A 22,110-nucleotide genomic window follows, 5' to 3' on the forward strand; every position below is an offset into this window, starting at 1 on the left:
GGCTATCTCCTTTTCAGAGTAGCCTCGGGTACCAGCCTCCGCTGTTCTCGTCTCAGTTCGCCGAGTCCAGCGTCCCCTCCGCTCAGGCTTTTGTCCAACGTTGCGAGCGCACCTGGAAGAGGGTCAGGTCTGCACTTTGCCGTTATAGGGGGCAGACTGTGAGAGCCGCTAATAAGCGTAGAACTAAGAGTCCTAGATATTGTCGCGGTCAGAGAGTTTGGCTCTCCACTCAGAACCTTCCCCTTAAGACAGCTTCTCGCAAGCTGACCCCGCGGTTCATTGGTCCGTTCCGTATTTCTCAGATCATTAATCCTGTCGCAGTGCGACTTCTTCTTCCGCGATATCTTCGTTGCGTCCATCCGGTCTTCCATGTCTCCTGTGTTAAGCCCGTTCTTCGCGCTCCCGCTCGTCTTCCCCCCCCCCCCCCCCATCCTTGTCGAGGGCGCACCTATCTACAGGGTCCGTAAGATTTTGGACATGCGTCCTCGGGGCCGTGGTCATCAGTACCTAGTGGATTGGGAGGGGTACGGTCCTGAGGAAAGGAGTTGGGTTCCCTCTCGGGACGTGCTGGACCGTTCGCTGATCGATGATTTCCTCCGTTGCCGCCAGGTTTCCTCCTCGAGTGCGCCAGGAGGCGCTCGGTGAAAAGGGGGGTACTGTCATGTATTGTCATGTTGTGTCTTGTTCCTGTTCTTTCTCTTCACCCTGTCTCCCTCTGCTGGTCGTATTAGGTTACCTTTTCTTCCCCTCTTTCCCCCAGCTGTTCCTTGTCTTCTCTAACTACCTCGTTCACCCCTTTTCCCACCTGTTCCCTTTTTCCCTCTGATTAGGTCTCTATATCTCTCTCTGTTCCTGCTCCTGTCTTTGTCGGATTCTCGTTTGTGTTTCTCATGCCTGAACCAGACTATCGTCGTGTTTGCTGCAACCTTGTCCTGTCCTGTCGGAATCTGCCAGTTCATCTAACCTTGTCCTGTCCTGTCGGAATCTGCCTGTCCATCTGAGCCTACATGTGTTTCGTCATTAAAGAAACTCTGTTTTGTTAATTCGCTTTTGGGTCCTCATTCACGCACCCCTGACAGGGTGGGTGAATTATAACACCGCAACCCTGTTACCTATAGGTAGACAGTCTAGACATGTTTAAACTATTTACATGTGTTTGGTAAGCTTGCATTCCATTCCCCCTGTCACATGGGGATCTATGGTTGATTCTAGATGAAATAGTCAACTCTGTTACAGTCAACCCTGTCACTTTATTTGGCACTTAATAGGCACTTACTATAGTATGTATTTGTTACTTTGAGATGGAAAATATGTTTTGTATTAAGTTGAACATGTGCTCTTTATGACAGAATGTTAGAATTAGGTGAAATAAAAGTTACACTCCCCAAAAGGTACTCAATTGGTACTGAACTGGAGGAGTACTGAACTGGAGGTGGGAGAGCTAACGATGCTTCTACTGTTGCTCTCTCCTCAGATTCTTAGAGAAGCTATTTCAATCTGATATTTCTCCTATGGTCTAAAATAGATGTGTATAGAGGACTCCTCTCTAATATAACATGTCACACATTGTATCAAACTGATGGAATGTTAGGTGTCTCATTGAAAGTCTAACATCTACCATGACTACTGGATGTTTCAATTCTAATAAATAACAAAACAATCCACACCGTAACAACAATATTGCTTTTTTAATAAATGCTTTTATTAAAGAGTAAAACTTTGCAAACAAAAATGACATCATCAAACATCACTGGCCTGACTTGAGCAGCTCTGCCCGGGGATGGAGCCAGCAACTTAGCTGCTACTTGTCCGGTCCAGGCTACCTGCAGACCTCCTCCCAGACCTCCTTTTCAGCACCTCCCCTTAACAGGAGAGGTGGTGGAAATGATCAGAGTTGCATTCAACTTGAATAAAGATGAGAAACTCTGGTCTGTGGAGCCACTGGTCTGAGGGGAGGACTTCTGTTGAAACCATTTCCATTTTTGGGATATTTTCTAGGACTGTAGAGGTGGTAAGCAGAGATGAATTTAACTAGGATACAGATGAGAGTCTCTGTTCTTGGGAGGAGGGTCACTGACCTTCGATGGTTTGTTGCCTGATAAAGAGGATACTTGCTGGCTTGAGGAGACTATAATGTTTTGAGGAAGAAATGTGGCTCGATGACTTAAAGAGGAGGAGGAATTATTGGGCGACACTTTTAATTACCAACGTAACCTCAGTGGAACTGTGGCTTCATCGAGTTCCAGCTCTAGGCAGACAGCACGTCAGGAAGGCTGTAAGACATCACAGAGACAGGTAAGTATCTATATATTTACATGTGTGATGCATGTACACTAAACCCTCACATTTGGATAATGTCACTTTTTAAAGTGATGACATGTATATTAACAGTGTAAAACATGAATAGATGTTTAATCATTCTTTACCTCATCCTAATTTTCTTCCAGATGCTTGGCTTTTTCTTTGTCTTGGATATTCGCTCTGATGTTTCAACCTCTTCTGGAGCTTCTAGCTGCTGGCTGTCTGGCCCCCCCTGATGGTTCTCTGGCCCCCCCTGATGGTTCTCTGGCCCCTCCTGCTGGTTCTCTGAAATCCCCTCCTGGTTCTCTGCCCATGCCTGTTGCCTCCTTGGCCTTTCCTGGTGGCCATCAGCAGATCCAGTGGGCTCTTGGCTTACTTGTTGGCCATTGGCCCACCCGGGCAACTCCTGACCGTGGTTGTAATCGTGGCTGTGTTGGGTGGTTAGACACCGGGTGTTGATTTGAGCATCAGCCTCCAGATTCATCTGATCCAGGTAGTTTTCCTTCATCCTCTCCCTCTCCTCCTTCAGTTGTTGATGAGTCTGTTTTTTAAGCAGGGACCGCTCTCTCCACTGCTTATTGAAATCCTCCATCTTCTTCCTTCTCTCCTCAGCCTTCAGCAGCTCCTTCCTCTTCTCCCTCTCTCTCTCTGCCCGGGTCATGGTGGATGTTAGCCTTGTGTGTCCAGGGATGGCTGGGAGGGGAGAAGAAGTAGAGTTTACATTCAACTTAGTGGATCTGGTATCAACTTAAATGTAATGGACACAGGGAATGAAGAATAGAAAACACAATTGGATCTCAATTATTCTTTACTCTTTTCAGTTGAGCAAGGCATGGAATTTGTCAATAAAGTGCAATAATTCCCATCCTGAATTGACCTGGCCCTAAGTTGAACATGAGTCCAGAATGGCACCTATTCTTTGTATAGTGCCAGGGCATATGTGATCACTTAGGGCCCCATGGCCACTAGTAGCCCCCGGATCCCCCCAAAACACGTTTTTGTGTGTGTGTTTTTAGGAACTCTTTCTGGGTCTCTACTTAGTCTTGAGAGTTAGACTAGTAGATGACACAAGGTACCATTTAAAAACGTGGTTGTTATCAGCAGTATTTTTCTTGTTATGTCAGTCAGTCACTCAATGAGCCATGTCAGCTAACATATTCTTTGGACAGTAGTTTTATATTGAAACAATGATGCAACATGATGACTGGTGTGGAACGTATGTGTGTAGAGGAGACTAAAGAGGATGATGTCATAAGTAGAGGGAAAACAGGTCTTACCTATGTGGACGATCTTATGGCCCTCCTCAGCCTCTCTCTGATACGTTCTCTCTATCTTTCTGAGGTTCCTCTTCTCCCATTTTTTATTCACCCAGCCCACAGCTCTCCTTCGGATACTTTTATCGGGTGGGAGAATGTCCTCCTTGTCATCTTCCTTCTCCTCCTCCTCTAAGTCACCCCTCTTGTACTCAAGGATCTCCCTTCTTTCCTCTTCCACCATCTCCTCTCTTTTTTTTGCCTGTATTATTTCTTCTCTCTCTCTGATTAAAGATAAATGGGATTTAATGGCTTTCTTTCTCTCCTCCTCTCTCTCTTCCTCTCTCTGCCTCTCCTCCTCTCTTAGTCTCAACATTTCTTTCTGTCTAGCAATTTCAATCTCTCGTTTTTTATCCTGCTCCTCTTGTTGTCTTGCCCTCTCCTGTTTTCTTTCCATCTCCAGCCGTCTTTCCTCCTTCTCCCTCCTGATTTGTTGTCCTCTTTCTATGTGTTCTCGCTCCCCCTTCAACACTTCTAACCTCCTCTCTTTACGCCTATTGAAGACTTCCCGTGCTTTTGCTTTAACATTAACTACTACATGTTTCTTCATGCTTACTTCCTTTCCTCTCTCTTCTCTTTCCCTGTACTCTTCCTCTGCTTCCTTAATCACTTCCTGCTTTTCTTCCATCTCTCTCTCCTGTTCTATCTCCAGTTCATTCTGTCCCTCAATTTCCCCCAAAATATTTTTCTGCCCTTCCTTTCTTCTTCCTGCTTCCTCCCTTTCTCTCATAATCATCTTTTCTTTCTCCATCTCTTTCTGTTGCTGATCTTTTAATTCCATCTCTCTCTGATTGTCATTGTCTTTCTCCCTCTCTCTTCCCTCCTTCTCCATGTCAATTTGCTTCTGTTTCCATATATTTTCTTCTTCTTGATCTCTCTCAAACATTATCTTTCTCTCCACTTGTTGTTGTCGTCTTTCTTTCTCTCCCATCTCTCTCTGTCTCTCTTTCTCTTCGATCGCTCTCTGTCTCTCTTCTTCTCTTTCTTCCTCTTCCATCTCTATTTGCTTCTGTTGACATCTTTCTTCATCATTCTCTCTTTTGATCTCTCTCTGTCTCTCTTCTTCTCTTTCTTCCTCTTCCATCTCTATTTGCTTCTGTTTAAATAGTTGTTCTTCATTCTCTCTTTCAATATCTTTCTGTCTCTCTTCTTCTCTTTCTTTCTCTTCCATCTCTATTTTCTTCTGTTTACATCTTTCTTCTTCATTCTCTCTTTCAAACTCTTTCTCTCTCTCTTCTTCTCTTCTGATATGTTTTTGTCTCTTTTCCATGATCTTTCTTTTGATCTCTCTCTGTCTCTCTTTCTCCTTCTCTTGTACTTCCTCTTCCATCTCTTTTTGCTTCTGTTTACACATTTCTTCATCATTCTCTCTTTGGATCTCTCTCTGTCTCTCTTCTTCTCTTTCTTCCTCTTCCATCTCTATTTGCTTCTGTTTAAATAGTTGTTCTTCATTCTCTCTTTCAATCTCTTTCTGTCTCACTTCTCTTTCCATGTTTTTCTGTCTCTTCTCCATTCTCTTTCTTTTGATCTCTCTCTGTCTCTCTTTCTCCCTCTCTCGTTCTTCCTCTTCCATCTCTATTTGCTTCTGTTTAAATAGTTGTTCTTCATTCTCTCTTTCAATCTCTTTCTGTCTCTCTTCTTCTCTTTCGATATGTTTTTGTCTCTTTTCCATTATCTTTCTTTTGATCTCTCTCTGTCTCTTCTCCCTCTCTCGTTCTTCCTCTTCCATCTCTATTTGCTTCTGTTTACATCTTTCTTCTTCGTGCTCTCTTTCAATCTCTTTCTGTCTCACTTCTCTTTCCATGTTTTTCTGTCTCTTCTCCATTCTCTTTCTTTTGATCTCTCTCTGTCTCTCTTTCTCCCTCTCTCGTTCTTCCTCTTCCATCTCTATTTGCTTCTGTTTACATCTTTCTTCTTCGTGCTCTCTTTCAATCTCTCTCTGTCTCTCTTCTTCTCTTTCTTTCTCTTCCATCTCTATTTTCTTCTGTTTACATCTTTCTTCTTCGTGCTCTCTTTCAATCTCTTTCTGTCTCTCTTCTTCTCTTTCCATAATTTTCTGTCTCTTCTCCATTCTCTTTCTTTTGATCTCTCTCTGTCTCTCTTTCTCCCTCTCTCGTTCTTCCTCTTCCATCTCTATTTGCTTCTGTTTACATCTTTCTTCTTCAATCTCTCTTTCAATCTCTCTCTGTCTCTCTTCTTCTCTTTCCATAATTTTCTGTCTCTTCTCCATTCTCTTCCTGTTGATCTGTCTCTGTCTCTCTTTCTCCCTCTCTCTTTCTTCATCTTCCATCTCTATGTGCTTCGCTTTGCGTCTCTCCTCTTCTTCTTCTCTCTCCATCTCCTTCTTCTTCTCATCTTCTTCTTGTCTCTGTTTTGGTATTTTCTCCATTCTCTTTCTTTCTACCTCTTTCTGTTTGTTGTGCTCACCCTCCATCTTCTCCTCCATGTCCATTTGGTTCTGTTTCCATTTATATTTGTCTGTTTCCATATTTTCTAATTCTATCTGCTGTTCCTTGATTTTCTTGAAGACTTCCTCCAATTCAGACGTATTTTTGTCATTGATGAGGGCTGTCTCCATCTCCATCTCTCTCTCCACTCTATTTTTCATCTCCTCTTCACTTCGTCTCCAATCATTTTCTCTCTCTCTGTCTCTATCAAATGTTCTCTCTGGTTCAGTCTCGTCTTTCAATCTAATCTCTTCTTTCATTCTCACAACCTCTCTGTCTAACACTAGTACATTTTGGTTAACCTGTTTCACTCTCTCATTCTGTCTTCTAAACGCTTCTTTCGCTCTTTCAAATTTGATTTTGTATTGAAACTCTTTTGTTGTCATATCTTCTTTCAGTCTCTCAACCTCTCTCTCTAACTCTTTTACCTTTTCGTTAACCAGTTTGACTTTCTCATTCTCTGCAATACGCATGTCTCTTTCTCTTTCAAATATGATTTCCTTCTCAATCTCTTTCAATCTCTCAATCTCTCGTTCTAACGCTTTTATCGTTTCTTCTGCCTGTTCCACTTTCTTCTTCATTTCTTGTCTTTCCAATTCTGCTTTATTCTCACTTTCCATCTCCCTTTCTCTCTCTTTTTCCCTCTCTCTTTCCCTCTCTCTTCCTGTTTCAATAGGTCTGTTGTTCCAGGCCAGTCTTGGTCGCTGCTCCTCCATGACTTTCTGCCATAGCCTCAATCTCTCAATCTCTTGCTTCATTTTAAAAGGTTAAATTAGTGATAATCTATTACCAAGACATACTTTCAAAGGATTTGCAGAGAATGATACACAGAAATACAACCTAGCTAGGTAATTGAATCAAACACTGGACAACATCAATAGCAGGGTCATGTTGATCAATTCATCTGGACAATTCATTGTCAATTAATGTATTGACATGGTTTGAAAAAATTATGAGACATTTTATGGAATCAATTATGTCCAAAATGTGTGCAAATACAAACACACAACCTTCTTGCCCATTCAGTTAGGGGTTTGAGAAATTCCTGTTACAATTTGTGTGATGTTACAACAATGTTGCCTCTGATGTTTATGCTTGTAGAAATTACTCCTACAAATGATGCTTCACTAATGCAGTTATTTACAACCTGCACAGATACAGTTATCAACTACAACAACAGTAATGACGTTAATAAGGAAGTGGATATTCAACCGGCAGAAGAAAGGCATAGGGGTTGAGATAAATGAAGGTTAGGTTCAGGACCTAGGGTTGGGTTAAGGTAAAGGTTAGGTATAGTTTCAGTGAGGTTAAGGTAAGGGTTAAGGAAAGGAATAAAAGTTAACATTGGGTTAGCGTACCGCTGTCTGCCACTATTCATTTTCAGCTGGGTAAATATACACTGCCTTTTAATAATAACAATGACATGTCTTACGTGGGCCAGTTGTAGGTCCACCATCAGTAGATCCAGCAGTTGTTTGAGTCTGTGGATCTCCTGCAGTTTTCTCTGGTAATCCATTGCTTCTGTGGCTCTCTCTGCTTCCCTCTGTCTCTCTGCTTCTCTCTGTCTCTCTGCTTCTCTCTGTCTCTCTGCCTCTCTCTGTCTCTCTGCCTCCCTCTGTCTCTCTGCTTCTCTCTGTCTCTCTGCTTCTCTCTGTATCTCTGCCTCTCTCTCTCTCTCTGCATCTCTCTCTCTCTCTGCCTCTCTCTGGCTCTCTTCCTCTCTCTGGCTCTCTGCCTCCCTCTGGCTCTCTGCCTCCCTCAGTCTCAGGATCTCAGCCTTCCACTCTTTCATGATACCCCTTTCTACTCTTCTTCTCCTCCTTTCGTCTTTTAAAAGGGCTCGGAGATGGTCTGTCTCAGACTCTAATTGTTCAATGATCTTGTCCTTCTCCGTTCCACCATTCCTCTTCTTCTTTTCCTCCTCCCAGAGGCACACTTGAAGTCTGCCCATCTCCTTCTTCTGATTTCGGATCATTCGATCCTTCCCCATCAACTCAAGCATGTGGGCTTCCTTCTCTGTATAGGTCTTCTTCTCTTCTCTCGGGAAGTAAACCTCCATCTCTGCCTGCTTGTAGCTGGGAGCAAAGGAATGTCAACACATTATTTAGGAAGTGAACTCAGACAATTTACTACAATATTAAAATAATAATTCAACTTCTGCTCAATTTAACTGTCTTTAATAACACAAATCACACAACTGTGACTTACAGTATGTGAATGTGATGAGTTGACTGTCCATGATGGCCTGAGGTGGGTAATGTGTAGCTCTGGTCCAGGGCGTTACGTACAGCTTGCAGACACTGAGCCTTCCTTCAGCAAGCCGCACATAATGCCCTGGACCAGAGCTAGGTTATGTGATGAATGACTTACAGACTGTTCCACATGATAGGAGGGGGTAAGAAGACAGTCCCAGTAGGAGACGGAGATCGTCCAGAAGAAGAAGAGGTGTCCATCTCCTCAGAGACTGCAGGAAAGGTCTACAAGTTTTATTTCTGGAAAATAAAGAGATGCCTTCGTTCAGCAACAATGTGTGTTTCTATGTTTCTGTCACTAGATGGTGCCATTGTACACAACATTTACTCACCAGGTCAGTGAATTCAGAAACAGTCTTCAGAGTTGAGTCCTCAAGCTCTAGCCTACAACCCATCATGCATCAGCACAACTAATATAATAATATCTCATCACAGTACACCTGGATTGTGTTCACAAAGTGTTTCAGGGTAGGAGTGCTGATCTAGGATCAGGTCGCCTCCTGTCCATCAAAACGTATTCAGTTTAATTTAAAAGACCAAACTGATTATTGATCAGCACTCCTTCTATGAGACTTTGTGAATATGAGCCTTTCTGGCATATGCTGGCTAGACAGTACACAGACAATTCAGATAGTCCGACAGACAGACAGAAGAGTAGATACAGATGGAGTGATTGATAGCAACAGAAATAACGAAGCGGATGGTTAATGTATTGTAAACTTTTGTAAATATTTGACTCACCTCAAATCACACGTGTCAAACCTCAGTTTTAGTGTTGAACCGAATAATATCCTCGGCATTAACTTTCTCTGGTCTGGAGCTGTATTGTTGCGTCATTTGGAACGCTTGAGCGTCATAATCCGTTCACCGCGCCTGCTTGATTGACAGCTAGGGGTTCTCCTGCGCACCAGTGTCCAAAAGTCGATAATGTTTAGCTACTCATAATTGATAAAGTAATTTATAACTATTTTCACTTGACTTTTATTTCGTGTATTTTTGCCTAAGGTTATTTGGAATTCTATGTTGTGTGATTTGTCTTTGTATGGGCCTAAAGTTCAATGAAATACAAACAGCAACCATAGCCTACAAACATTTCCCACACAAATACAAATGTGGGTGTTTAGTGAGAACACAAAATAATAACATTACAGCCATAACTGTACAAACAAACATACAATCACAACTCTCTCCGCACTATTTATTATTTCTGCAGTGAGGATTCATCCCCTTTAGATAATGATGTTGTAATTTATCTACAGAAAAACGTTGTTCTGATCTCAACAAGCAGTAGTAGCAGTTTGCAAATCATAGAGCCAGATGAATGGCTCTTTCACCGATGCAATTCGGTTCCCGAGGTTCAACAAAAAGATCCGTTCAAAAAGAGCCGTTCGTTCGTGAACGACACATCACCACACTGTTGTTCTCCACCATTTCGTATCGTGAGCTGGAGGAGCGTTCGTCCAACTTCTCATCCAAGTAAATGGCAGCAGCGCATCATCCATCCGATGAACTCCCAAGGGACTGGGAGGATAGTTCACGATGCAACAAGCGTTTGGGGAGGACATTCATTGTAACGCAATGACTGTTTTTAAATTCTTGAGGGACTCTTGCTCCAGGGGAAATCTCAGCAGCGATGTCTCTGCTGTGTGTCAGAGGTGGGATATTTTCCTTCTTCACTATGGTTATTATACTGTACATATCGGTCACATTAATGACATTGCACTCGGGAAAGTTTTCTGTAGGCTATTGGGGAGATGCGCATAGCCCGTTGAGTTGTCACGTTCCAGTCCAAACATGACCTGAGATGTGAGAAGGGAGCTATTCTATAACACATGTAGATGACATGTTGTCTTTATATGTAGATTATATTTTGGTTTTATATTTCATATTTGATTGATGATTAGGCCTATGACTTTTGATTCCACTTTGGGTACCTTGCACCATATTGTCCTCTCTTGCTATATCTTAAACTTTATGCCCTTGTGCAGATCTTCTCTCTAAACAATAGTCATGATAGTTTGAATGAGTTGAGTAAACTACACTGTTGTTAGCTTCTCAGTCTGTACTGTACTGTCCCTGGAAGACTCTCCACATAGTTCACCTAGATCCAGTCCACTTTGTTCCACTGGTCAACTAATCATCCAAACATCTGATTAGTGAATCAGGTGTGCTGGTGGTGGAATACATGATATGAACTGGTTAGGGGGAGGACAGGTTTGAGAAGGGAAAGACTAAATGGACTTTTCTGACCAACATCCCATTGACAGCCCGTCTGACCAAAACCTAAAACGGACCCTAACCTTAACACTAACCTTAATCCTTACATTAACCCTAACATTAACCCTAACATTAACCCTAACCTCAACCCTAACATTAACCAAACCCTTATGCCTTAAAGGTAGTCTCATCATGGGTGTGATTCAGACTGTAGTTTCTCCCTGTGTGTCCTGTAAACCTCCTCTCATCATGTGTGTGATTCAGCCTGCAGTTTCTCTCTGTGTGTCCAGGAAACCTCCTCTCATCATGGGTGTGATTCAGCCTGTAGTTTCTCTCTGTGTGTCCTGTAAACCTCCTCTCATCATTTGTGTGATTCAGCCTGTAGTTTCTCCCTGTGTGTCCAGGAAACCTCCTCTCATCATGGGTGTGATTCAGCCTGTAGTTTCTCCCTGTGTGTCCAGTAAACCTCCTCTTATCATGGGTGTGATTCAGTCTGTAGTTTCTCCCTGTGTGTCCAGTAAACCTCCTCTCATCATGGGTGTGATTCAGACTGTAGTTTCTCCCTGTATGTCCAGTAAACCTCCTCATATCATGGGTGTGATTCAGCCTGTAGTTTCTCCCTGTGTGTCCAGTAAACCTCTTATCATGGGTGTGATTCAGACTGTAGTTTCTCACTGTCTGTCCAGGAAACCTCCTCTTATCATGGGTGTGATTCAACCTGAAGCTGGAGAGGCCAGTAGCAACCAGCCCGACCACTTTATTACTAGTTGGGGATGGATAGTATCTCTAGAAGTACAGTAGGGCATTTCCATGTAAAAGGACCCATGAGAACCAATGTGATGTTAATAGGAGCATGTGTAATTGGGTGTCAAATGAAATCTAAGAGTGTATATTTTTAGTAAATGTAATTCTAGATACATTTTTCAACCAGTGAAGGCTTTGATTTCTGGGTCAACAGATGTAAAAGAGATCTTAGAAAACATCACCAGAAAAAGTCTTAAAACGTAAGATATTAAGATATTTTCACATTTGTCTTTTTGAGGAGGGTGGATAATGAAAGTTCACAGAAGTAACAAGTAATGTTGGAGGTTTCTGATGTATATTTTGTTTGTGAATTATTAAGTGGTTAAAACTCATAATTCCGTAACCAAAAAATCTGTAACCGAATGTTATGTTCGCCTCATGGAGGAGGGAACGCAGCACCCTGCTACATCTCAACTCCCCGTGGAGTGAAAAAGGTCTGTGATCGTAGGTGCTGGGAAGGACGACAGAGTTTACCAGGAATGTATTATTCCTAAACACGGTAAATTGGGGAAAAGGAGTTGGACTGAACATTTAGCCACAACTTTGGAAGTATGCTTGGTGTCATTGTCCAATTGGAAGACCCATTTGTGACTAAGCTTTAACTTCCTGACTGATGCCTTGAGATGTTGCTTCAATATATCCATATAAATTTCCCTGCCTCATGATTCCATCTATTTTGTGAAATGCACCAGTCCCTTCTGCAGCAAAGCACCCCCACAACATGATGCTGCCACCCCTGTGCTTCGCGGTTGGGATGGTGTTCTTCAGCTTGCAAGCCTTTCCCTTTTTTCCTCCAAACATAACGATGGTCATTATGGCCAAAGAGTTCTATTTTTGTTTCATTAGACCAGAGGACATTTCTTCAAAAAGTACAATCTTTGTCCCCATGTGCAGTTGCAAACTGTAGTCTGGCTATGGTGGTTTTGGAGCAGTGGCTTCTTCCTTGCCGAGTGGCCTTTTAGGTTATGTCGATATAGGACTCGTTTTACTGTGGATAAAGATATTTTTGTACCTGTTTCCTCCAGCTACTTCACAAGGTCCTTTGCTGTTGTTCTGGGATTGATTTGCACTTTTTGCACCAACGTATGTTCATCTCTAGGAGACAGAGCACATCTCCTTCCTGAGCGGTATGACTGCTGCGTGGTCCCATGGTGTTTATACTTGCGTACTATTGTTTGTACAGATGAATGTGGTACCTTCAGGGGTTTGGAACTTGCTCCCAACGATGAACCAGACTTGTGGGGGTCTACAATTTTTTTTCCTGAGGTCTTGGCTGATTTCTTTCAATTTTCCCATGATGTCAAGCAAAGAGGCACTGAGTTTTAAGGTAGGCCTTGAAATACATCCACAGGTAAACATCCAATTGCCTCAAATTATGTCAATTAGCCTATCAGAAGCTTCTAAAGCCATGACATCATTTTCTGGAATTTTCCAATCTGTTTAAATGCACATTCAACTTAGTTTATGTAAACTTCTGACCCACTGAAATTGTGATACAGTTAATCATAAGTGAAATTATCTGTCAGTACATTAATTGGGGAAAAATAACTTGTTTCATGCACAAAGTAGATGTCCTAAACAACTTACCAAAACTATAGTTTGTTAACAAGAAATTTGTGGAGTGGTTGAAAAATGAGTTTTAATGACTCCAACCTAAGTGTATGTAAACTTCCGACATCAACTGTATGCACTAGTCCTTTCTAGTGGGGCGACAAATGAGTTGAACAGGAGAAGAGGATGAGGTTGGTGGTGGAGGAAGAGCAGTGGGGGTGGTGGGTAGAACAGCTGCAGTGACGTTGATTGGTTGATCTGGCTCATCACTTGTTGACTAAAAGAAAGAAAGATTTAGACATTTGTTGGACATTGCCATAGTTCAACAGCTGAAAAGCCTTCATTAACATACTCCCAGAGATAGAAAGACATCCAGTATTCACTGAATGAAGGAGCCTATTTACAATTTCATTCATCAATTAAATAAATGATACTATAGTACATTCAATGACGTTATTATTGTAGACTATAGGCTACTCCTGTATCTACCTTCTACAATACCGTCATCATTGAATGAAGCAGGATATCCATCCACAATTACAATGGTAGGTGTGGTGATGGTAGGTGTAATGATGGTAGGTGTAATGATGGTAGGTGTGGTGATGGTAGGTGTAATGATGGTAGGTGTAATGATGGTAGGTGTGGTGATGGTAGGTGTGATAGGTGTGGTGATTGTAGGAATGGTAGGTGTAATGATGGTAGGTGTAGTGACGGTAGGTATGGTGATGGTAGGTGTGGTTATGGTAGATGTGATGATGGTAGGTGTGGTGAGGTGAAGTAATTATGGTATGGTATTTGTGATGATGGTAGATACGGTGATGGTAGGTGTGGTTATGTTAGGTGTGGTTGTTGTGGTACATAGGGGTGGAAGTTGTGGTAGTTGGGATAAGTAGTTGTGGTAGGTGTGGTAGTTGTGGTGATTAGGCTTGGGCGGTATCCAGATGTTCATATTGTCATACCATCCTTCTCTCATACCGGGATTTACAGTATTACCGGCATAGCACATGAGGGGGTGCTAAAAACACAAGAAAAACCTATTGCCCTCTATTACCAGAATGCTAACAAATTAGCACAAACTGATAGCAAATTCACATAGACGCTGTTAGCTAAATGCTAACAACGGAAAACAAACACACTAATTGCAAAGCAGTGGAGGCTGCTGAGGGGAAGACAGCTCATAATAATGTCTGGAATGAAGTCAACTGAGTGGTATCAAACACATGGAAACCACATCTTTGATTCAGAAGTTCAAACGTAATTACTGTGGATTGGAGGGAAGAGGTCCATGAACCAATATCAGTTAGTTGTTTTCACAAAAGTGGAAGCTACTGAAGTTTTAGGGAAGCATTTTTCAGGTAAAGTCCATTCAAATTCATTAAAAAAATTAAAAGTAAAAACAATACCAAAAGTAGTTGACGTTTATTAGTGGGATGAGGTTCCTGAACCAATGACAGTTGTTTGTATTCATTAAAGTAATATGGGGTGGAAGCTATTGACGTTTTAAGAAAGTATCTTTAATGTAAAGTCAATTTAAGTTGGTAGAATATCACCAAAGTTTTAAAAAAATACAAAAGTAATAGCTATTGATTGGAGGGACGAGGTCCCTGAACCAATTACAGTTGTATTCATGAAAGTCATATGGCTTGGAAGATACAGTGTGCCAAAAAAGTATTTAGTCAGCCACCAATTGTGCAAGTTCTCCCACTTAAAAAGATGAGAGAGGCCTGTAATTTTCATCATAGGTACACTTCAACTATGACAGACAAAATGAGGGAAAAAAAATCCAGAAAATCACATTGTAGGATTTTTAACGAATTTATTTGCAAATTATGGTGGAAAATATATATATATATATATTTATATATAACTATATATTTACATGTGTGATGCATGTACACTAAACCCTCACATTTGGATAATGTCACTTTTTAAAGTGATGACATGTATATTAACAGTGTAAAACATGAATAGATGTTTAAACATTCTTTACCCCATCCTAATTTTCTTCCAGATGCTTGGCCTTTTCTTGTTCTTGGAGGTTGGCTCTGATGTTTCAGCCTCTTCTGGAGCTTCTAGCTGCTGGCTGTCTGGCCCCCCCTGATGGTTCTCTGGCCCCTCCTGCTGGTTCTTCTTGAGGAAGGCACGGAATTTGTCAATACATTTAAATAATTCCCGAATTGACCTGACCCAAAGTTTAACATGAGTCCCAAATGGCACCTATTCTTTGTAAAGTGCAGGGCCTCTAGGCATATGCGATTGCTTAGGGCCCCATGGCAACTAGGGGCCCCCTGACCCCCCCAAAAACCTTTTTTGGTCAAATTACCCAGGGGCCTTGAACTACAGTGAGCCCCCACTAATTTTGTTAGTCAATTTCATTCAGATATTATCTTAACATGCCATAAGTCATGGCAAAATGTGTAGAATTGAAGGAAATTAGGTTTAAAACTTCTAATTCTTCTCTCCACCCCATGGGAAAATGTGTAGAATTGCAGCAAACTTGTTTAAAAAATGCAATATGTTCTCTACGCCCCGTTGCAAAGTGTAGATTGGGAGGAAATGTAGTCAAAAACCTGAACAAAATGTTTCTTAGGGCCTCAAAAGGCTATGATGCACTACTTTAGACCAGGGTCATTGAGATCCAGTTGAGTTTTCCATTCTAAATTCCCTGTGTACATTACATTTTAAGTTGATACCAGATCAGCTTGACCATTTTGGACAGTAGTTTTATATTGAAACAATGATGCAACATGATGACTGGTGTGGAACGTATGTGTGTAGAGGAGACTACAGAGGATGATGTCATAAGCAGAGGGAAAACAGGTCTTACCTATGTGGACGATCTTATGGCCCTCCTCAGCCTCTCTCTGATACGTTCTCTCTATCTTTCTGATGTTCCTCTTCTCCCACTTCTTATTTACCCAGCCCACAGCTCTCCTTCAGATACTTTTATCAGGTGGGAGGATGTCCTCCTTGTCATCGTCCTTCTCCTCCTCCTCTTCAGTGTTCTCTAACTCACCCCTCTTCTCAAGGATCTCCCTTCTTTCCTCTTCCGCCATCTCGTCTCTTTTCGTTGCCTCTTATCTTCTCTCTCTCTCTGACTGAAGCAAAATGAAATTCCCATTGCAAATATGAGACATTTTACGGAATCAATTATGTCCACAATGTGTACAAATACAAACACACAACCTTCTTGCCCATTCAGTTAGGGGTTTCAGAAATTCCCAATGCAATTTGTTACAACAATGTTGCCTCTGATGTTTATTATTGTAGAAATTACTCCTACAAATGATGTTTCACTAATGCAGTTATTTACAACCTGCACAGATACAGTCAACAACAACAACAGTAATGACGTTAATAAGGAAGTGGATATTCAACCGGCAGAAGAAAGGCATAGGGGTTGAGATAAATGAAGGTTAGGTTCAGGACCTAGGGTTGGGTTAAGGTAAAGGTTAGGTATAGTTTCAGAGAGGTTAGGTATAGTTTCAGTGAGGTTAAGGTAAGGGTTAAGGAAAGGAATAAAAGTTAACATTGGGTTAGCGTACCGCTGTCTGCCACTATTCATTTTCAGCTGGGTAAATATACACTGCCTTTTAATAATAACAATGACATGTCTTACGTGGGCCAGTTGTAGGTCCATCATCAGTAGATCCAGCAGTTGTTTGAGTCTGTGGATCTCCTGCAGTTTTCTCTGGTGCTCCATTGCTTCTGTGGCTCTCTCTGCTTCTCTCTGGCACTCTGACTCCCTCTGTGGCACTCTGACTCCCTCTGTGGCACTCTGACTCCCTCTGTGGCACTCTGACTCCCTCTGTGGCACTCTGACTCCCTCTGGCTCTCTGACTCAGCCTTCCACTCTTTCATTATACCCCTTTCGAGCATGAAGAAAGGTAAAACACATATCCTGTCTCACATCCCCAATACATTGCTAGGTGCTTTCAGTGTTGACAGTACCAAAATACAACAACTCATGTACAAAAACACTGCAACACAAACAAGTTACAACGTGAAATCGCCTCTATCCCATTCAGACCGGACAAAACGACATCTCCCATAATGCAAAGCCAGCACCAGTGGGCAGCTAACCGTCTGCATCACAGAAAGGCATGCTAGCTAGCAACAGCAGCACTTTTAGCACTCTGTAAACTATCTTAATAACAATAAAACTCTGAAAGTTACATGTTTCAATAGTCTCACACTCCCTTATAACAATATCTACAGCATTAACATCGGGATGTTTTATTTATTTCACGTTATGGACTTCTACAAAGGAGTAATCTGCAACACATACCTTTCTCTCAGTGTTTTCTCAGACTGAGGAGAACCGGAGCTACGGGTTGTACCAGGGTGTTAGTAGGTGACGCAAGCAATCAGATGAAATAAAATACATTTAAGATGATGTTAACATCATTCAGCTACTGTAGTTCCCTACCTAACATCAACAGGCAGCACCAGTAGCGCAACAATTAAAAATAGACACCAAAAGTAAATTTCCTGGCGATCATAACGATCTGACTCCCCCCCTTCTGTCTGAACTTGGAATATTCCTGTTCGCGGGCTTGGGCCACTGACCCCCCAACCTGGCTGTTCTGTTCTGCCTTGTGTACTATTCTAATCATTAGAAGTTTGATGGAATAACCTTTTCAACTCTACTACATTTATATGTAGATTATATTTTGGTTTTATATTTCATATTTGATTGATGATTAGGCCTATGACTTTTGATTCCACTTTGGCTACCTTGCACCATATTGTCCTCTCTTGCTATATCTTAAACTTTATGCCCTTGTGCAGATCTTCTCTCTAAACAATAGTCATGATAGTTTGAATGAGTTGAGTTAACTACACTGTTGTTAGTGTAACAGATGTTAATCGTTCTCTCCTTGCGTTGTGTTTTGTTCTAATAAATCACCCCAGCCAGTGGTCCCAGTTGAGCATTATTATCTGTTGTTCAATAGGAAACAGCAGGTTAGTTGTGAAGGGCCTAATGATGTTGATGGCTGTCAATGGTAAAATCTGTAGCATGAAAACAACTGTGTTAGCAGTGGGCTTATGTGACCATTACATCGGAGCATGCTAACTAACCCACTTATATACAGCAATCATTTACCAAAGCACATCCCAGAAAGCCCCTCAATCCCTAACAAGTACCATATACACACACATGTATAAATCAGTAACATACAGCAAACTTGTACACATTGTAAAATAGGAAATAGTATCCAGAACGTGACCTACCCCTTGCATCACATTTTCATACTGGGGAGACCTGACGTTCGCGATCTGCAAGCGGGCCAATCACATCACGCCTTATTGTCATCAGAGTTGAACGAACCAATAAGAACGCTTGAACATTAAATACACATTTCTTTAGAGGCAAGTGGAAACATAACCAACCCTGTTACATTCTCCCCTGCTGAATTACAGTTGCATACTGCAAAGAAACTAAATGAGGTATGCAATACATATGTCACCAAACATTCCAGTGCAAAGACTATTCTCTAAAGAGAATTAGGGGAATTCAAAGACCCCGTAGGAAAACATGCCTGTTACATGTTCGGTACACTCAGTGACAATAAGTCACTGTCCACAGTCGGTGGATAGTCAAGGTCAAGGGTTCTGTGACTGTTGCTGGAGATTGTGCTACCAGAGGCATCTTCAGAATGCCTTTCTTCTTCAGAGGGTTCGGACATTTCTTCTCCAAAGGTTAGCTCTGACATGCTTGTGCCACCAGTGGCACCCTCAGAATGTGGTGAGGGATGCTCCAACAGCTCATTGGGTATAAACGGCGGTACATTCGAAATCGTTACCCTTGTTGACGGAGAGAAAAGCGCCGTAACTTGAATAAACATTCCTTTAAGAAGTACGCCATGCTCAACCATACGATCTACAAGACTCTCTTCTTTAAGAAGTACACCATGCTCAACCATACGATCTACAAGACTCTCTTCTTTAAGAAGTACGCCATGCTCAACCATACGATCTACAAGACTCTCTTCTTTAAGAAGTACGCCATGCTCAACCATACGATCTACAAGACTCTCTTCTTTAAGAAGTACGCCATGCTCAACCATACGATCTACAAGACTCTCTTCTTTAAGAAGTACGCCATGCTCAACCATACGATCAACAAGACTCTCTTCTTTAAGAAGTACGCCATGCTCAACCATACGATCTACAAGACTCTCATCTTTAAGAAGTACGCCATGCTCAACCATACGATCTACAAGACTCTCTTCTTTAAGAAGTACACCATGCTCAACCATACGATCTACAAGACTCTCTTCTTTAAGAAGTACGCCATGCTCAACCATACGATCTACAAGACTCTCTTCTTTAAGCAAAACCACCACCCCTTTATTCATCCGTGACGCATAAGCAACATTCTCATATCCCACCTTCTCTCCTACGGCGACCAGAAACTCCTCCACAGTGACAGTAGCTTCAGTAACACACCTACAGCCGTGCTGAAGTGACAGGGACGGCATCCCCATGTGGGTCGCCACCCCCGCCAAAGCCAATTTCAACATGAAAAATAATCTACTTAATTCTACCACAACAACTAAATAAAAATACTGATAACCTCAATGATGCATAGGAAGAGAAAAAAGACACCACCAAGAAAAATAAATGTAAAAGAAAAAGCAGGATATGTAACTCTACACAACACTCACTCATACAATTCCCAGCATGCACCAAACACTCTCAGCATGCAGAGAGAGATTGTCCAGACAGAATGTTTTAACACTGTTAATTTGACCACCAGAGAAGAGAAAGAAAACTGTTATGAGCTGAACAATATGCCAGTGGAAAGGAGGACCGTACCAGGTGACCCAATTGTGGTTTGTGACTATTATGATTTCCCATTTCAGCCAATTCAGTTGCAGTAATTCGGTTACAGATTTCTTGGTAATTCCACTAGCATTTTGGTAACGGAATTACGATTTTTAATCACTTAATAATTCACCCAAAAAATATACATCAGAAAAATCACTAGAACTAATTGTTAGCTCCACCATTACTTCTGTGAACTTTCATTATCCCCCTCCTCACAATGACAAATGTGAAAATATCTTGAAGTTATGTGGGTTTTTGGTAACGTAATTACAAGGCACAAGGTAGTATTTCTGAAACTTAAAGAAGGTTAATGATTTCTCCAAAACCAAATGTAAGTGTTGATATTAGTAGTCGGGGTCTTTATGTCAACATGATTCTGTTTTTATGTAGTTCTGATATTGGACCTTTTAAGACTTTTTCTGGTGATGTTTTCTAAGATCCCTTTTCCATCTGTTGACCCAGAAATCAAAGCCTTCACTGGTTGAAAAATGTATCTAGAATTACATTTACCACAAATATACACTCTTAGATTTCATTTCACACCCAATTACACATGCTCCTATGAACGTCATAATTGGTGCTCAAATCAAATCAAATTTTACTCTTCACAACACATGGTTAGCAAATGTTATTGCGACTGTAGCGAACTGCTTGTGCTTCTAGTTCTGAAAGTACAGAAATATCTAACAAGTAATATCTAACCATTTCACAACCAATACCTAATAGACAATCATTTTACATGGAAATGCCTTACTGTAACTCTAGAGATACTATCCAGCCCCAACTAGTAATAAAGTGGTCAGGGTGGTTGCTACTGGCCTCTCCAGCTTCAGCCTGAATCCCACCCATGATGAGAGGAGGTTTCCTGGACACACAGGGAGAAACTACAGTCTGAATCACACCCATGATGAGAGGAGGTTTACTGGACACACAGGGAGAAACTACAGGCTGAATCACACCCATGATGAGAGGAGGTTTACTGGACACACAGGGAGAAACTACAGTCTGAATCACACCCATGATCAGAGGAGGTTTACTGGACACACAGGGAGAAACTACAGTCTGAATCACACCCATGATAAGAGGAGGTTTACTGGACACACAGGGAGAAACTACAGTCTGAATCACACCCATGATGAGAGGAGGTTTACTGGACACACAGGGAGAAACTACAGTCTGAATCACACCCATGATAAGAGGAGGTTTACTGGACACACAGGGAGAAACTACAGTCTGAATCACACCCATGATGAGAGGAGGTTTACTGGACACACAGGGAGAAACTACAGTCTGATGACTGATGAGACTACCTTTAAGGCTTAAGGGTTTGGTTAATGTTAGGGTTAATGTTAGGGTTAATGTTAGGGTTCATGTTAGGGTTCATGTTAGGGTTCATGTTAGGGTTAAGGTTAGAGTCCGTTTTAAATTTTGGCCAGATGGGCTGTCAATGGGATGTTGGTCAGAAAAGTCCATTTAGTCTTTCCCTTCTCAAACCTGTCCTCCCCCTAACCAGTTCATATCATGTATTCCACCACCAGCACACCTGATTCACTAATCAGAGGTTTGGATGATTAGTTGACCAGTGGAACAAAGTGGACTGGATCTAGGTGAACTATGTGGAGAGTCTTCCAGGGACAGTACAGTACAGACTGAGAAGCTAACAACAGTGTAGTTTACTCAACTCATTCAAACTATCATGAATATTGTTTAGAGAGAAGATCTGCACAAGGGCATAAAGTTTAAGATATAGCAAGAGAGGACAATATGGTGCAAGGTACCCAAAGTGGAATCAAAAGTCATAGGCCTAATCATCAATCAAATATGAAATATAAAACCAAAATATAATCTACATATAAAGACAACATGTCATCTACATGTGTTATAGAATAGCTCCCTTCTCACATCCCAGGTCAAGTTTGGACTGGAACGTGACAACTCAACGGGCTATGCGCATCTCCCCAATAGCCTACAGACAACTTTCCTGACTGCAATGTCATTAATGTGACCGATATGTACAGTATAATAAGCATAGGGAAGAAGGAAAAGATCCCACCTCTGACGCACAGCAGAGACATCACTGCTGAGATTTCCCCTGGAACAAGAGTCCCTCAAGAATTTAAAAACAGTCATTGCGTTACAATGAATGTCCTCCCCAAACGCTTGTTGCATCGTAAACTATCCTCCCAGTCCCTTGGGAGTTCATCGGATGGATGATGCGCTGCTGCCATTTACTTGGATGAGAAGTTGGACGAACGCTCCTCCAGCTCACGATTTTTTGAACGGATCTTTTTGTTGAACCTCGGGAACCGAATTGCATCGGTGAAAGAGCCATTCATCTGGCTCTATGATTTGCAAACTGCTACTACTGCTTGTTGAGCTCAGAACAACGTT

The 22,110-nt window shown here is 41.8% G+C and overlaps 1 protein-coding gene and 1 long non-coding RNA gene across 2 annotated transcripts; both read right to left on the bottom strand.

Annotated features, from left to right (window-relative positions):
* Positions 1-1,979: 1,979 nt before the first annotated feature.
* Positions 1,980-4,418, bottom strand: LOC118964816 (trichohyalin-like). The gene is made up of 3 exons (XM_036979298.1): positions 3,579-4,418; positions 2,427-2,994; positions 1,980-2,273 (listed from the first exon to the last, which is right to left on the bottom strand). Exons 1-3 carry the CDS (start codon positions 4,393-4,395, stop codon positions 2,249-2,251), a joined length of 1,410 nt encoding a protein of 469 aa, XP_036835193.1. The 5' UTR covers positions 4,396-4,418; the 3' UTR covers positions 1,980-2,248.
* An 8,533-nt stretch (positions 4,419-12,951) lies between these two features.
* On the bottom strand, positions 12,952-15,974 carry LOC118964817. The gene is made up of 3 exons (XR_005051997.1): positions 15,713-15,974; positions 14,876-15,012; positions 12,952-13,162 (listed from the first exon to the last, which is right to left on the bottom strand). It is a non-coding gene; the product is annotated as an uncharacterized LOC118964817 (long non-coding RNA).
* Between the last annotated feature and the right edge of the window lie 6,136 nt (positions 15,975-22,110).

Source organism: Oncorhynchus mykiss, chromosome 6 (genome assembly GCF_013265735.2).
Source record: "Oncorhynchus mykiss isolate Arlee chromosome 6, USDA_OmykA_1.1, whole genome shotgun sequence".
Taxonomy (NCBI): Eukaryota; Metazoa; Chordata; class Actinopteri; order Salmoniformes; family Salmonidae; genus Oncorhynchus; species Oncorhynchus mykiss.